At 52.4% G+C, this 16,985-nt stretch overlaps 1 protein-coding gene across 2 annotated transcripts; it reads right to left on the reverse strand.

Annotated features, from left to right (window-relative positions):
- Positions 1-253: 253 nt before the first annotated feature.
- Positions 254-11,635, reverse strand: CFAP20 (cilia and flagella associated protein 20). Of its 2 annotated transcripts, XM_040570871.1 has the most exons (6): positions 11,405-11,632; positions 5,188-5,267; positions 3,599-3,710; positions 3,034-3,222; positions 1,522-1,632; positions 254-728 (listed from the first exon to the last, which is right to left on the reverse strand). In XM_040570871.1, the coding sequence occupies exons 1-6, from the start codon at positions 11,486-11,488 to the stop codon at positions 723-725; spliced, it is 582 nt and encodes a 193-aa protein (XP_040426805.1). In that variant the 5' UTR covers positions 11,489-11,632; the 3' UTR covers positions 254-722. The 2 variants fall into 2 exon arrangements, with proteins under 2 accessions (XP_040426805.1, XP_040426804.1); XM_040570870.1 differs by lacking the exon at positions 254-728 and having other exon boundaries at positions 1,513-1,632; positions 11,405-11,635.
- Positions 11,636-16,985: the final 5,350 nt, after the last annotated feature.

Consider the following 16,985-nt stretch of genomic DNA (forward strand, 5'->3'; position numbering starts at 1 on the left):
CCAGTTCTTGAACTGGAATAAGCTACTGTGTATAGCAGATCTTGTCTCCTCTACTGAAACCTTGTTATTTTTCCTCTCTCCAGATTATTGTTGTCCACATCTGTGTTGATCCTTAAAAAGTGAGGCTGCCAAAGACAAATCCAGAGACAAATCCTAACATTTAAGTTCCTAAAGAAACTCCTCAGCGCCTTCCGCAGTGCTAACACATGGAAATTAAAGGACCCACCAAAGGAGGAAGATGCCAGGAGAAGACTTACAAACAAACAAAGTCATATGTTTAATAATTTTCCAAGAGCGAGTATTACATCCATACTTAGAGCATATATAAAATAAGAGATGGAAAACAAGGAAAGAAAGATAAAGTTGGTATCTTCAAGAGGGCACACTTAACCCTGTAATTCCCACTGAATCCCTTATTCGAAAGGGCTGCGGCCACTTTGAGCAACCTTTGTGCAACATGAGATCAGGTACTATGCCACTTGCAGTGCTTAGGCTCAGCACTTTAGGAACAGTTAGGAAAACTCTGATTCTGTGCAACTCGCACACCAACAACATAGTCCTGTTACATGGTTAATTGTGTCCTGTCTAGAAGAGGGATACCAGATGAATCAAAGCTACCCTAGACAAGGTGAGCCGATCGAAAACTTTGCTTCAGCAGGGCCTTCTCTTCCACCTGCTTGTGTTGATCCCAAACATTTCTCGCATCTCTTCTGAACGTGGTGTTATTGCTGGACAGAGCAGGGAAAAGAAAGGAGACACTTACAGGACACTAAACATACAAGTAACATCAAGACTGTACTGGGAGGGCTCAGAGTTCCCTGGACAGCCCAGAAGGCAGTGATAGATTCCTCAGAGGTGTTGCCTACTGTTAACACTGCCTCCATCTTCCACTAAGATCAGTACCCAAGATCCTTGAGATTCTGCCAAGGAATCTTCCCTGCTAAAACAAGCATCTGCACTGGGACAGCCTGGCCCTGGCAAAGGAGGTGCTTCTCTGCAGAGCCTCAAGACTGCTGCCAGTACACCGAGGACTCCTGTCCTGCCACTGGGAACGCAGAACTCAGCATCTCCTCCTGCCGGACAGCCACAGGCTTGTCTATCCCCTACCCACCCTGCAGCCCCACCACCCTTGGAAGACAAGGGCGGAGCTGCAGCTAGCTGTGAATAGCAAAGGCACCGTGCTGAGTCACGGGCGAAAGCTAAAGAGAGATGCTGGGAGGCTGCCACTCTGTCCAGCGTCCTTCAACACGAACTGAAAGGACACGGGGAGCAGCTGCACAGTTCTCTCTGCTCCTAGATGGGAATGACAACTTCCACGTGCTTTGGCAGGAAAGCCACTCAGCAAGCCACCAGACAGACTGCTCATCCTGGAAACAAAGAGGGTGCTCCTTGGCTGCAGGCCAAAGCTGGTGACAACTCTGCTGTTAGAATAAATTCTGGATTGTACAGGCAGCAGGGAAATGATTAATGCTAGCCTGGCCCCACTGCTGCTACTGCCCTCCTTGCCCATAGCTAGCTCACCTTGGCCTTGTTCTGGACAGGCAGATACAGCTTGAACTCAGCTGGGAGCTCATCCTCAGAGTACAGGCGGTCAGAGAAGTACACCCGTCGGATGCGACAGTTGGCATGTATCTAAGAGTCAAAGTAAAGAGAGTGAGTCCTTTTTCCTCCACATCCAGCTTTGCAGTCATGCAGCAGTGTAGATTCCTCGGCTCAGCAGCCTGCACCACCGTTAAGTCCTTCCAGCTTGCCCATTGCTGCTAGACGGTCTCTCTCTCCTGCGCCAGCACCCCCATTACTTTCCCCCTAGCAGCTCCCCCCTTCCCCACACTACAGGTATGGGGACAACATGCCACAGCATGCCAGCTCTTCTTACTGTTAGGGGGACCAAAATCTAACCAGTCAGCCAACATCCTTCCTTGTTTTGCAAGGAAGGAGACCTATTTTGGCTACCCCACTGTTAAGTGTCCTGGCCTAAGCCTTCTCAGGAGGCCTCACCGACTCTCTCTGAATCTAGCAGAACATAAGAGAAGAAACATTGGCCCGTGCCCTCTGCTTTGCGGTAGCTGCTCTCTCCAGTGACTGAGGCTGTCTCAAGAAGCATGACCAACCTCCAGCATCTCTACCAATTGAGATCTGTCTTAGTTGCTTCATAGCAAGGAGTTCTTTGCTGTGAACCTACCTCTGCTTCTCCACAGGTATCAGCAATAGCCAGGAAGACAACTCTCAACCTGCTGCATTTTTAACGCTCCCTCTCTAGGGCCAATCTGAGGTCATGAATGAGACTGTCCAGTCTGTGCTGCCTCCACTACCAGCTGGAGTCACTCCAGTCTCCCTCGTGGGTGTGACAGAAGCCAGACACTTCCCAGGTAGGCTGTTTGCTGATCTCAGGGTAACCCCACCAGGAACCGCAGCAGTCTCTCCCATCATACTAAGGAACAGGCATGCTCAAAATAACACATGCCACTGGACACAGTAAATGTGAATCCCTAGCATAAGAAACAAGTTACATGTCCTCAGCAGGAACAAACACTGCATCATTTCCGATTCAAGAGACTCAGTCTCTCACTGAGACTGCCTTCAAAGGGTCCCTCCACCTGCACTAGGAAAGAAGCCTAACCAGGGGTATGTAAGGAACATATCACCCTGCATTGGTACGGGGCTTCCACCTGTCCCACTGCTGCCCAGTACACTTGGACAGTACAGCAGCACACAGCTAATTCCAAGCTAGCATCCACCCAGGACATATGGCACACTGCAGAGAGCTTGAGGTGGACTGTGACTCTTGACAGCCAGCAAGAGAAACAAGGTGGAAATGGACTCCTTCATCCCTGTCTAGCCTGGTGACATGAGGCAGCATCAAGACCTCCGCTATCTCAGTCAGGCCTTTGCTCTCCCAGCTCTGCAAAGAGCAGGACTGGCAGAGGAACCAGATGGGGCTAAGCCTGGATTCCCAACCTCCAGCAAGGTTGTCCCAGCCAGCAAGAAGACTACCAGGTTGGTTCCTGCGGGTAGGACATTCCTGCTGCTTACCTGAACTCTTAGGGTCTCAATGTAATTTGTCCCATAAGCCCGGCGTGTGAAGTCCGAGAGGTTGAACTGGATTTGGTTCCAGCCGTCGTCCAGCCGCATGGGCATGGTGCAGATGAAGGGCTTCACCCGAGTTGTGCTCTGGTAGTTACTGGCCCGGAAGCGCCGGCGTACGTTCTTGTCATCCAGCACCTGGGGCAAGGAAGAAAGGCTGCTGACCCTGACGACAGAGGCCTCCAACTCCCGAGACAGCATCTGTTCTAGATTCAGGCTCCACTTGTCTCTGAGACGGGGCTCTCCTACTCTCACCTCCTCATTTTGCAGCATAAGTATTTTTAACAGCAAACAGACCCACTTTCAGGAATAGCTGCTATGTCACTCTTGTGAGCTGACTGATGAGCTTGACAAGGTGAGCTTGTGACTGTTCGCAGAAGACCCAGTACAGCCGTGATAGCACAACTGCTTTGGGGACCGCATGCGGCTAGGGTCAAAGTTCCAGTACGAGCGCAGGCCCCCTGGCAGCTTCCTCACTAGTCCCTGAAGGGACTCCCCACTCTGCCCTCCTCACCTGCACTTCAAAAGTGAAGTATTTCTTCAGGTTCTTGATGATCATCACTAGGAAAGGTAGTTTGATGCCCAGGGTCTTCTTTGGATCAGCAGGGCACGTGATGTATGTGGTACTAAGAGGGACAGAAAAATGCTTTAGGATCTCACATGGCACAAAGCACACAGTCCCAAGTCCCAAGACTTTCACTTGACCTAATGCAATCTTGGAGGACAGGCAGGAAGACAGAGCTGTGACCATAAGATCTCAGCAACAATCAGGGCTTTCTGTAACAGGAGGGACAATTTCAGAGGTAAGCTGCAGGAAGAACAAGCTAAAAGGCCCAAAGACAGCATTTCAAACCCCGCTTTTCCCACCCAGGGTGGGAAACACCTTCTTGAATGGCTTCACCTCCCTCATTTCAAGGCTACGTCAGCACTGTTTCTTAATACAACCCCCTCACCCGAGAAGGTAGAGCTCCCCAGAGCACAGCAGAAGCCCTGTGTGCTGTATATAGCTGGGAAGACAGAGGTCACAAGCCCTACAAGTAGACGTCATGTCTGGCAAGTTCTGTATCAACACATCCTGGGAGGAAGAGCAGCGCTGGCGCAGCCTGCCTGCAGGAGAGGAGTCTCTGCTCCCTTATAAGGAGCACCCTGCTCCAAAACAGCCCGCGGCTGCGGGGACGCGGAGCCCGCTAACGGAGGAGTCCCCGTCTTCCTCTCTAGTTGGTGGGGACAAGGTGGCTAAGTGAAGCAACATAAGCTATCTGCCTCAGAAATCTCCCTTTGACCCTCCTTTCTGCTGTCAGGAGTAGCTGTCACACGTGAAGAGCAGCAGAGCAGGCCTCAGACAATAAAGATACAGAAGGCAGAGGGCTGCTTTCTCAGTAACTGGTACTGAGTGGGAACCAGGTACCAAATACATCATTTTTTCCTAAGTGATGGAAAAATAAAAGGACTCTCCCTTCAGTCCCACTGAGGATGACAGGGAATTCCAGAAGTATATCCAGGAAGAGGTCATTGCATTGCACCTCTCCTAAAAGAAAAGGCTGAGAGAGCTGGGTCTGTTCAGCCTGGAGAAGAGGAGGCTCAGGGGGATCTCATCAGTGTCTATAAATACCTGAAGGGAGGGTGCAGAGAGGACAGAGCCAGGCTATTTCCAGTGGTGCCCAGTGCCAGGACAAGAAGCAATGGGGACAAACTGGAGCACAGGAGGTTCCTTCTGAACTTCAGCAAGCATTTTTGTGCTGTGCAGGTGATGGAGCACTGGCACAGGTTGCCCAGAGAGGTTGTTGAGTCTCCCTCCTTGGAGGTCTTCATAATCCATCTGACATGGTGTTGGGCAAGCTGCTCTGGGTGGCCCTGCTGGATCAGGGGGTTGGACCAGATGACCTCCAGAGGTCCCTGTCAGCCTCACCCTCTGTGATTCCCAGAGGCACGGTACACTGCCAGAGAGGCAGCAGCGATCTGACCCCAGACCATTTCCTTCAGTTTATGGACAAAGAGACCACGGTAGAGCCTGAAGAAATGTCTGCTGGGCACCGACATCTTTCACTCAGCTCCAGGACCAAGCCCCCAGGGCACGCTAGGGCAGAAGCAGCCCTCTCCTACCTGACATTAGTTCCTTCAATCTCCAGCACCAGTGACTGGATGTCATTATCAGTGATTCGTTTGATATGGCCATTGCGCACCTGAAAGAGAAGCGGGTTAGACATTATTCAAGAGGGAAATCAAGAGACACATGGACAAGGGGAAAAAGATGCTGGGAAGACCCCTCTATATTCACTTGGCTCCTACTGCCCTGGACACCTCTGTTTCCAAGATTTGATCACCACCCCAGAGCGCCAGGCCTCCAAGGCAGAGCCTGTGGCTGCACGAAGACTGAGTGCAAGACGTGAATTTATTCAACTACGCTACAGCGAACACAAGTGACTCAAGCCTCATGTAAAACGCCCAAACAAACAAAAGGAACAATGTCAGAGCAAAAGCAATCCAAAGTGCGATACGATAAGGGGTAAAAGCAAGCGTGGGCAGCACAGATGCAAGCAAAGGGAGCGACCAGCAGCCACCAGCCACCACGGGGCCTCAGCCTATTGCTGGGCACAGCTGGTTCTCTCTGCGGAAATGCAGGACCAGGCGTGGGCTTGGTTCAAACTCTTGACAAACAGAGCACACAAGCACAGAGCCATCGTCTGCTCTGCTAAGGGGCACAGCCAGCTCCCCACAGAGCTCAGGAAGGCCAGGCAGGAACCAGGAGCCAACACAAAGTTATTTTTCTCCACAAGCAAGATAGCTGAATCCCAGGGTCTAAGGATTTATTTCTTTAACGAAGCAGCTCTCTTCCCATCAAATTAATCTCAATTTAAAAGGCACTTTTGCTAATTAAGCCTTCCTCAATGCTAGATCAGCAAATTGCATCTCCTTCCAATTTCACAAATTAATTTCTTTAGCACCTATCACCACCGCTAATATTCAGGATACATTAAGCTTCTAATGGGATGGTTCCAGTCGGGAGCCACAAAATAATTTACAAGTTTGGCCATTTATCTTCAAAGTTCATTTCTTCATAGGGACCTACCCGGGTGATGTTGCGCACGTTGCTGGAAGAAAGAGAAGCGCTGAAGCAGCCCACCTCCCTGCCTGTCTCTTAGTGGCTTAGAGAAACCACTAAGTGGTTTCATGAAATCTCAGCCTGGATGACCCAACCCCTGCTGCTAAGTGCCAGAGTGCAGCTTGTCCAGCCAGGCTGCTCTCAACCCTGCTCTGAGCCCACGCAAATGCTTCCAGAAAGCATTAAGCTCAGAGAGAGGATCCTCACAGGGCAACTGTATCAAAACCTTTGCATCAAATGCAGCACCTGGGGGTTTATCAGTCTGTTCAGGAAAAAACAACCACACAAGATCTGGACTCCATGCCTTTTTCCACTCTCCCCCTTACCTGCGCCAGCAACTTTTTTTTTTTTCCCCCTAAATCATCAGCCCAGCAGAAGCCCCATGTACCTCTCTCTATTATAAGCAGTAACTAGCATAAAGGAAATTAAATCCTGTAACCCACAGGGGTGTAGCATGCTGACTTAACACCAGGAAATAACCCTGCCCAAGCACGACACAGCAGCATGGAACAAAGGCTGGCTCCGCACCGTGCAGGACAGCTTTCACCAGGGGTAGCTTATGGCTCCATGCACAAGAAGGTTCAAGCTTGGACTTCTCTTGGGAAGGACAGTAACAGTACAGCTAAACATGCTTTAAACTGATTACTCAGCAGTGCTTCTATCTGCCACCTGGTCGCCTTCCTTAGCCTGTGGAAGGCTTCCCCTCCCCAGCCTGTGGAAGGCTTCCCTTCCCCAGATTACAGAGACAATGAAAAGAAGCAACTCTTTTTCCTCAGCACGGCCAGAAAGAGGATGAAAGAAACATAAAAGAGAGGAGATACTCCCAGTAGTGGCTCTGCAATAGCCCCCATCTTGAGGGGCTTTCCTCTACCTCACAGCGAGGCAGAAAGGTCTGATTTCAGAAATTTTAGAAAGATAAACGCAACACTCCACATCTCTACTTCGCTATTATTTTCTAGCTGCCTTAAGTCTATGAAGGTGGATTTTTGGAGCTGGTAGAAAGGGTAGTAGCCTTCTTAGGATAGAAAATTCTTTCAAGTTTCCTCTGAATTCGGATAACCAGGAAGTTACGTGCTGTCTAAGGACAAGCTGAAAAAGTTCATTTCACAGATGTGTATCCCAAACCTCTCAGGGTTTAAAGGGAGCAGCAGCTTCAGACAATTCATTGTCTCTTAACATACGAATCTCCTACAGCTGTCATTGCTGCTAGGCACACTCGGCCAAGGTAACAAAGGCCAAAGGAAAGCAAGCCAGAGCGGCACGGTCCAAGGCCGACCTCTGGAGGCTTGCTCCCGAATTGCTGCCATCATCAGATGATGATGGGCTTGTGTGAGGCTGGAGCCATACCAGCAGCTGTGAAACATGGCTGGCGCCATCGCCATCACCCACGGCAGGCGAGGAGAGGCAGCAGAACAAGAGGCAGGAGCAGAGGCTGCCCGGCTTGGCTGCTGGTGCACGCAGACCCGGGGGGCGGCGAGCGGTGCCGACTGCTGCGCTCGAGGCGCAGAAATCTGGGGCCACCCAGACAAAGACGCTGTGTGAGGGAAGCAAAGGAGGGTCCCCGCATTACCAAGTCAGAAGGGCTGCAAGAGTCCCTGATAACACTGTGATAAGGACCTCTCAACCCCCACCACGTCAATCAGGGAAATTGCTATCTGCATCCTGGTGGCAGAACACTCATTTGATGCTCAGATGGGTATCGAATGCTGGCTGACCTTGCATGCTCCCAGCAGCATTTGAAATTGCTATGATATTCTGCCTTGACTTGCCAGCAGAACAAACGGAAAGTCCGCACAAGGATTGACAGGTCTGATAAGCTCCATCAAGCCATTCCCCTTTGCTCTGCGGAAAAGCATCAGCGGGTCTCCTGGAGATCGGCAAGCGTGTCTCCACACGCTGGCTGAGGGACAACGGTGGCAGGACGCTGCAGGAACAAACAGAGGGCTCTGAACTCCACACAAAAGGCAAACAGAAACCCTCTCACTCACAGACGGGTCTCCAGGAGAGGCTCAGCAGCAGAGGAAGGCCGGAGAAGAGAGCACACGGCAGCAGCTACCAGCGGTACGGACGAGGCCGGAGGAGGGAGCCACGCGGGGCAGTCACTGCGCTCCTGCTGAGGACCAGCTGTGGTGGTGCTGCCGGAGGGCCATGGGGCAGGATGCTGATGGCTGGGAGGGATGGGGCTCGACAGGTCTCACTGCCAGGGCCTGCCCAGAGCTTACATGCTGTGGGGAAAAGGGGGAGGAGGGCAGGACTGTATCTGGCCCCACAGAGGGACACTACGGACTCCCACGCGGCACAGCAAGGCAAGGCTCTTAGTGCCCTGCTTCAACCTCTAGTCAAATGAAGAAGCCTTCACATCCTACTGCCTCCATCAAGGCAAGTGGTGGGTGTCCTACAAGGGCCAGACAAGTCATGCTTGACATGCTTTCCCCATGTCACAAAGGCTTGAGATTCCCCACGTTTTTCACTGGGAGGATGGGGGGGGGGTGGAAATCACCATCTGCTGATAATTTTGCAAAGACAAGAAAGACCACATTAGGACGTGTGGGGGTGGGAGGCATGCCCAGCAGCGGCAGAAGAGGGCTGAAGTGCCAACAGAGCACCACCATGCTGCAGGGACCATGGCTCAGTGGGAGCTTGTGGTGATTCTTCTCCCTAACACATGCAGACCTCAGACAGACACTGCAATGGGCTGTTCCCTGCAGGGACACGCTTTTGCTGCTGGCTGGATCCACACCAGCCAAGAAACAGCCTTGCTCAACTTAAACAGCAGAGATCCTTGAATCATAGACTATCCCGAGATGGAAAGGACCCCCAAAGACTCAATGGAGTCCAACTCCTGTCTCCACAAACGACCACCTAAAAATCAAACCATATGTCTGCAGATCAAATTATACGTTAAAGCACTGTTCAAACGCTTCTTGAACACCAACAGGCTTGGGTACCATGACCACTTCCCTGGGGAGCCTGTCCCAGTGCCCAACCCCCAACACGGTGCAGAACCTTTCCCTAACACCCAGCCTGACCCTCCCCTGTCCCAGCTCCATGCCGTTCCCTCAGGTCCTGTCGCTGTCCCCAGAGAGCAGAGCTCAGCGCCTGCCCCTCCGCTCCTCTTGTGAGGGAGCTGCAGGCCGCCATGAGGCCTCCCCTCGGCCTGCTCTGCTCGGAGCTGAACAAACCCAGGGACTTCAACTGCTTCTCAAGCGTCATGCCCTCCACACCCTACGCTATCTTTGTAGCCCTCCTCTGGATGCTCCCTGGTAGTTTTATGTGCTTATATTTTGGTGCCCAAACCTGCACACAGTCCTCAAGGTGAGGCTGCACCAGTGCGGAGCAGAGCAGGACAATCCCTTCCCTCACCAGCCAGCAGTGCTGTGCCTGAGGCACCCCAGGACACGGCTGGCCTTTTTGACTGCCAGGGCACACTGCTGGCTCATCTTCATTTTTGTAGTATTAATTACCATGAAGTTTTCTCCCGTTCCCGATGCCCCAGCCCCAAATAACCCTCTCCAGTAGAAATGCCAGAGTTGTAAGATTCTTGGGATGTCTGTGTTTGGACAGATCATCATTTCCCCATGAATAAAAAAATGGAAAAATCCTCACAACCTTTGATCACATACTCACTTCAGGCCTGCTCACTTCTCTGATATGGACTGTGGTTGGCAGTCATTATGCTTGCCTGCTGTGAAAGCACCCAGCCCAGCAGTGGACAGCCCGGGTACAGGCTCTGTCCGCATGCCTCCAGCACGCCGGCACGCACGGTGCCCTGCCAGCAAGCACACACTGCCCAAGCCAGACACTGGCTTACCCCGCTGCTGCAGACCTGGCGACTCCTGCATCAAGCCGGAGAGGCTTCCTCAGCAGCGTGGCAGCCCCAAACCATCAGTGGCACTTCCCTCGCTGTAAGTTCACACGGCCCATGCACCGCCCAACAAACAGAACCACAGCACAACCTGGGGTTCTGGAGGAGCTGTGTAGAGGTGACGGCCATGCATGACCTGCAAGGACTCCTCTCTCAGCTCCAACATGTCCTAAGGGCCACCCTTTGCCTCCTGCTGCCGTAAACGCACCAAGGGTGTTAGAACAGCAGTGACGAAGCTGTTACAAACCCACAACCTCAACCCATTTTAAATGCAAAAGTGAATTGAAAGACTGAATGCACTGACATTTGCAGGTAAAGAAGTCAGAAAACCCACCCCAGTTTCACCCCACACCTTTGTGAGCAAGGCAGTCTTCACAAGAAGCTCGTCCAAGCTAGAGGTGCTTCCTGAGGACAGAGGCCTGAGCAAGACAAGCACTCGCGCGTGGCTCTGCTGCTCACAGGGCGTGGGGCTGCTGCGACCGTGGTGCTAAGGACCGGCTGCACACAAGCACTATAGCGGGTGACAAAAAGCAGCCTGCACACACACATAGGTGCTGCTCTTGGCAACACCACTGCAAACTCTGCATTAATCTTCTCCGGCCAGTGTGGTCAGGCCTTGTGTACAAACAGACATTGCTTATGTAAACCCCACGAGCCCAGCTCCTGCTGCATGCCCCACAAGCTGCACGGACACGGTAGTGCCACCACGCACAGGGCAGTTCGTGCCGCTTCAGGTCTCCACCACAACCTCCTCCTCAGAGCAGGGCCAGACCAGGCTGCCTATGGCTTTACCCAGGCTGGAGACACGCTGTGTCCCTCTGCGTGCTGGCCTTGCACCGCACAAACAAGCTGCTGATCCCTTGTTAAAGCCAGAGGCGTTCACGCAGAAGCCCTAAGACAGGCACATGGGAGCAGCCAGCCCGTGCGAGGCAGCCCAGAGCTCCCTGCCCGCGGGGAGGAGGCTGGGTCGGCCGTGCCTGTCCCCATCCCCACCTGGTCCCTGCACCAGCCCTCTCAGGGCAGCACACCACCCCGCCGAGCCGCCGCGGGGGCTTCTGCTTTTTTTCCAAGCCATCAGAGACCCAGGTTAGGCCGAAACGCGAGGGGCTGAACGCGCCTGGGAGCGGGGAGCCTGCTCTCGGGCACGGCACCACGTCGCAGCGCCGCGTCCAAGCGGGGGCACAGCCGGCGGGGGGGGGGGGGGGGGGGGCAGCGCAGGCACCCCGAGGACGGGCGGGGGGGAAACGCGACGCGGCGAGGCTCGGGAGGGGGAACCCCCCCGGTTTGCGGCACGCAGGGACGGCGCCGCCCTCGGCTCGCCCCGGCCCCGCCGCCCCCGCCCCGCTCCGCACCTTCTTGTCCCAGATCTGCAGCGGCTTGCTGCCGATGCTGTAGAGCACCGAGAGGAACCCGCTCTGGAACGTGTTCTTGAACATGGCGGCGGGGCCGGGGCCGCCGCTCCGCGCAGGGACGCAGCAGCAGCAGCAGCAGCAGCGCCGCCGGGATCGGGGCCGGGGCCGGGGCCGGTGCTGCCGGGTGGCGGCGCCGCCGTCCCCGAGGCTCCGCTCCCCGCGCAACGCCGCTTCCGGGGGCGGCGCTGCCGGGGCAACGGGGCCGAGGCCTGGGCGCGGGGCCCGGCGTTCTCCCGCCGGGGGTGGTGGTGCCGGCGGTGGTGCCTCCCTTCGGGAGCTGCGGGGACACCCGCACACCCCGCGCCTGCCGGGGAAGCCTCCTGCAAGTCTCTCCCGGGGGCGTTCCCTCAGGCAGCTCTTCGGGCCCCTGTTATCACAGGACCGCAGGCTGGGTTGGGTTGGAGGGGACCCTTGAAGGGCACCCAGTCCAACCCTCTGCCATCACCAGACCGCGTTGCTCAAAGCCCCGTCCGACCCAACTTTGAACAGTTCCAATGATGGGGCATCCGCTTCTTCTCCAGGCAACCTGTTCCAGCGTGTCACCACCCTCATCGTGAAAATTTCTTTCTTATACCCCCTCTAAATCTACCTTCTTTTAGTTTAAATTGTCCCTTGTCCTGTCACTGCAGGCTCTGCTAATGACTTTTTGTTTTCGTTGTAAGTCTCCTTTATTTATTGAAAGCCTGCCACAAGGTCTCCCCAAAGCGTTCTCTTCAGGCTAAACAACCCCAGCTCCTTCGACTTCTCCTCATAGGAGGGTCTTCCAACATTTTTGTTACCCTCTGGACCTGCTCCAACATTGCTCCATCTTGGTGTGGAAATCACAGAATCACAGAATTGTAGGGTTGGAAGGGACCTCAAGAGATCATCGGGTCCACTCACTGACACCAGAGACACCTGTCATGAGGCAGACCAGGAGGAATGCAGGCAGGGAAGGAAATCTCTCAAACACAGCAGCAGCAGCAGCGCTACCACCACAAAGACCCCAACTTCTGCTTGGTGCTCTGGGCCACGCAGAGGTCTCCTCCCTGAGCCAGCAGCTCCAGTGGCTGGCTTGTTTGTGCTGGCATGTGCAGACCTGTGGCCACCTGGTGGCCTGGATTTGTGGGTTAATGGACCAAAGCATCTTTGCCCTTCTAGAGCAGCTCCATCTCCTGGGTCTAGGAATATGGATGGCACGGCCACTGAAGGACTACAACATGCTCTCTGTTGGGTTGCGGGCAGTCTGCCCGGGGCCACTGGCATCTGCAGAAGTACCCAGCTCAGTGCATGCAGAGACAGGCACCAAAACCAAGGCACAAATGACTTTCCAAAGTAACAGTGGAGGCAAGAGAGCAAAGCGTCTTCCCATGAGTGTAGGAAACAGGTGACGTGATGTGGTTGAATGCAGGAGCAAGGGATTCTCCCTCTCTGCCCTTCACCAGCTGTCTCTGCTTAAGCCAAAATGGTGCCACTACCCTTCACTGATGCTGATGAGCAAAATCCTCTGCAATCAGGTTTTATGAAACCACTTGCACAGGAGTACATGGGTGGGTAGAGTCCTATCCCTGCAGTGTCTGTGCTGTCTGGCTGCCAAGGGACCATTTATTTGTTCAGGAAATCTCTAAGGCACAAAGACAAGAGCCAAATCCATTTCATCTTCAGAAGCAATCCTTATCTGAGCACGAGCAAGACGTGTCAGTTTACATTGTATAACCCTATTTTTTCATGCTGTTTATGTACTCCTTTTAAATTGTTATTGCTTTCAGCTCTGGCCTAGCTTCCAGTGGAAAGTGTTATCTGTTGGATTATGTCCATCGTCATGCTCTGAGATAAGGGAGCCATCAACAACTCTTGTATCTTACTGCATGACTACAAAGAAATGTTTTTGTCTTTTTCTGAACTGGGAAAAGATGCAGTGCCTTGTCAATGTCAGGGGAGGCTGATGTACAGCTTCACTGTTGTGAAAATGCTTTCACATATAGACAGAGCCTTGCACAACTGAAGGGGCTTAACAGGGACAGCTTGAGCTAGAAATTACATTTTTAAACAGAACTATATTACATTTCTACCTGCTGAAATAATGGCTATAGCGTCTACCTGCAATGCACAGACACTAAATAGCATAAAATTTATCATCCCGCATCAGTTTGATAGCTGTGCTGTTTAACTCCAGGGCCATGGATAGCTGTTGTTGCTAAGAAATACCTCCTTCAAATCCCACTGGTGATCACATCTTTTGCCAGTTGTGCTTGTCTCTCCCTTGGGCCACAAATGCTCTGACTGTGTCAAATGTACGGTCCCTTGTAGCACCTGGGATAGCAGTGCTTTCTCCTCCGTTTACAATTCCACACTATCAGGCTGTTAATTCTTACACAAACAAGTAGAGCACATAAAAGCAAGGCATGATTTAGAAATTATCAGCTATACGTTGTCAATGGTTTGGAGTACACTGTATACTGCATGATTAAATAACTTGTTCCCTTAATTAGATGGTAAGAGACAACTGGGACAAATATCCAGCTGTCATTCCTGAACAGCCTGCTCATTCACATGCTCTCCACTTACCATTTTAATGTTGTGCTTTGCTGCAAGGGATGTACATGGAATATGTTGCAGTTTCAAATTGTCTCTATTTCTAAGTAAATTCTAAAGAAAAATAATACCTGTCGTCTCTCCTCCTTCCTCAGGGCATGCGCAGGCAGGAGAGGGCAGAAACAAAGATGGCATATTAGCATAATGGGAAGTCAACACAAATTAACAGCCAAGGCCGGCATTCAGAAAGAGGTCTCTGGGAGATGTATTTTGACGGGCCTTGCACGCTTGATGTTATCCACCTGAAAGATCACTAGCAAGGTGCTGACATTCCTTCCTGCCCCATTCCTCATTCCCAGGGTGTAGAGGAACTGAATTTTGGGGAGTACACAGAGGAAAAGGCCCCTTTTAAGAGAACAATCTGGTCCAAGAAGTGAGCAGCTCCAAAAATAGCTGTCCACTAAAGCATTTCCTGCCCTTCAGAGTTCCCAGCAATCTAATGCCTTCAGAGGAATAAGATCTTCAGGAAACTCCTGAAATGTTTCTCCTCTGAAGTTTCACATGGCTGGATGCAGTTACTGGAGCCAAACATAGCAGCTCTCTCTAGTATCAGCAAGCCTGTGCTTGCCTTGGGGCACACGCTCTGGGTTCATGGCCTGGGAAATCCTAACCAAGACCAATGCCCTCTCAGCATAAGCCATCGCTGGAGAGCAGAGCAATTCGTTAGTGCTGCATGTCCCAGTGGGCCAGCTGAAAGGATAGTGCTCAGACTGTAAATCCAGAACCAAATTCAGTCAGTACCTCTGTGAGCCAAAAGCCTTCACTGCATAGCAAAACAAGAGCAAAGCAGTGACTTCTGCAAGGACTATGGGACCTTGGAATCTGCCCAGATGACTCCAGCCATCTCCCCCAGCTTGGATTTTCCTCTGGGAGTGGGACTGGGTGAAAGGCTGCTGTAATGAGGAAACCAAAAAGGGAATTAGGAAGGAAATGCACAGTCAGAACACACGGGAAGGCAAGGTGTGTAAGCAGCTTTGGATGCTGAAGGAACCTGGATGAAGGCTGTTGAAGACTGGGCCTCATGCTGGCTGAACTATGAACACTGTAGGAGGAAACAGAGGAAACTCGGCTGCTGATAAGCAAGGGATCAGAAAAGAAAAGCGGCGTGGAGAGGCAGTGTGTGCGGAAGGCAGTGCCAGCACGGGCACTTTGTCAGAGAAAGTCAAGGAAGTGGGACATGCCCCCATGGTGGCATTGCAAGGTGCAAGAATGAACAAAACCTTTCTGACTCTGGAGAAACCGAAGACAAAAAATGAGCTGGCAAATAAGAGTTTATTTTTGACAAACAACAAGAATAAAAAAGGAAAACGCTAGTCACTAAGAGCATCCTTTGGAGACCAACTGGTCTCATCAAGGCCAACTCCTGGCTCCACACAGGACCACCACCATTCTGCAGGGACCATGGCTCAGTGGGAGCTTGTGGTGATCCTCCTCCCTAACACGTGTAGACCTCAGACAGACACTGCAATGGGCTGTTCCCTGCAGGGACACGCTTTTTTCCAAGGGACATTTTGTCTAGAAGGATACTATAAGAGACAGTTCCAAAAGCTTTGCTAAAAATGAAAAAGTCACATCTACTGGCTTCCCTTGGCCAACTTGGTAGGTAACCTCGTCAGAATCTGCAAAGGGAGAGTGCAGCGAAGACGGAGCCAGGCTCTTTTCAGTGGTGCCCAATGCCAGGACACAGAGGCAATGGGAACAAACTGGAACACAAGAGGTTCCTTCTGAACATCAGGAGGCACTTCTGTGCTGTGTGGGTGACAAAGCACTGGCACAGGTTGCCCAGAAAGGTTGTTGAGTCTCCCTCCTTGGAGATCTTCAAAAACTGTCTGGAGATGGCCCTGGGTAGCCTGCTCTAGGTGTCCCTGCTTGAACAGAGGGGTTGGACCAGATGACCTCCAGAGGTCCCTTTCAACCTTAACTATTCTGTGATTCTGTAAAAGTAAATTAAGTTCATTATGTAGACCAGCACAGCCCTTCACTACCTTGCGTATGAGGGCTATCACTAGGAACTGACTTGTCAAGGGATCAAGGAACTGACTTGAACTTACCTGTACTGTTTACATTAAGGTTACCTACCACATACCATCAAGTACACATCCACGTCTGACTCCATGCCAGCACACGTCCAAATGTGATACAATGAGAAAAGTGGTGGCAAATTTCCACAGCTACTCACAGGCTTCATGCAAAGACCAGCTCCTGTATTTCCATCTCAGCTGCTGCACAGGGACAGCGCAGAGCAGCACTGTGTGCTCCTGTGCCAACAGGACCCATGGTTCACCTTACCCAAACTCCCCTCCTGGGACCCTGGATCTGACCTTCATACAGAGCCTTGTCTTAGAGGTCTCTTCAGCCTGGGAACCTTCAGTTACTGGGGCACAGAGGAAAAAACACACAGGGAGTGAAGGAGTGGGGCAAGGCAAGAGAAATGACCACGTATAGAGTCCAGTCAGAAGGATTAGACAAGAGTTTCAAGTAGTTCAGAGTTCAAGTTAACATCCAGCCCTCAACACCGGCTTAGAAGTGAAGGCTGCCTGCTGTGGCAGTGCTGAGGGGGAGGAGGAGGAGGAGAGTCTCAGCCCAGGACAGAGGAAGAGAAGGGAGCTCCTGGAGTGCTGAGACAGCCATGAACTAGCCCCATGGGTTGGAAGAAGTGGGTACCAGCATCAGAACCCAGTCTGCCATCCAGACAGGCACCTCCAGAAGAGCATGGGGGTCTAAGAAGGAATGCTCCTAAAGGTGTCAAGTGGCCCCTTTTGCCTCTGCTCTCGGAGACTCTGTACTACCAGCTGCTCATGCTCTCCTTGCTGAGCCCACCCTGGCAGTCCACAGGGAAAGGCTTTTGCTGCAGGCATCCTTCAGCACAGCTGGTCCTGCCCCACAGGGAGTCCTAGGGGGCCAGTCCTGCCCCACAGGGCTCCCTCCTCACTGAATACTCCTCATA

The sequence above is a fragment of the Cygnus olor genome, chromosome 12 (genome assembly GCF_009769625.2).
Source record: "Cygnus olor isolate bCygOlo1 chromosome 12, bCygOlo1.pri.v2, whole genome shotgun sequence".
Taxonomy (NCBI): Eukaryota; Metazoa; Chordata; class Aves; order Anseriformes; family Anatidae; genus Cygnus; species Cygnus olor.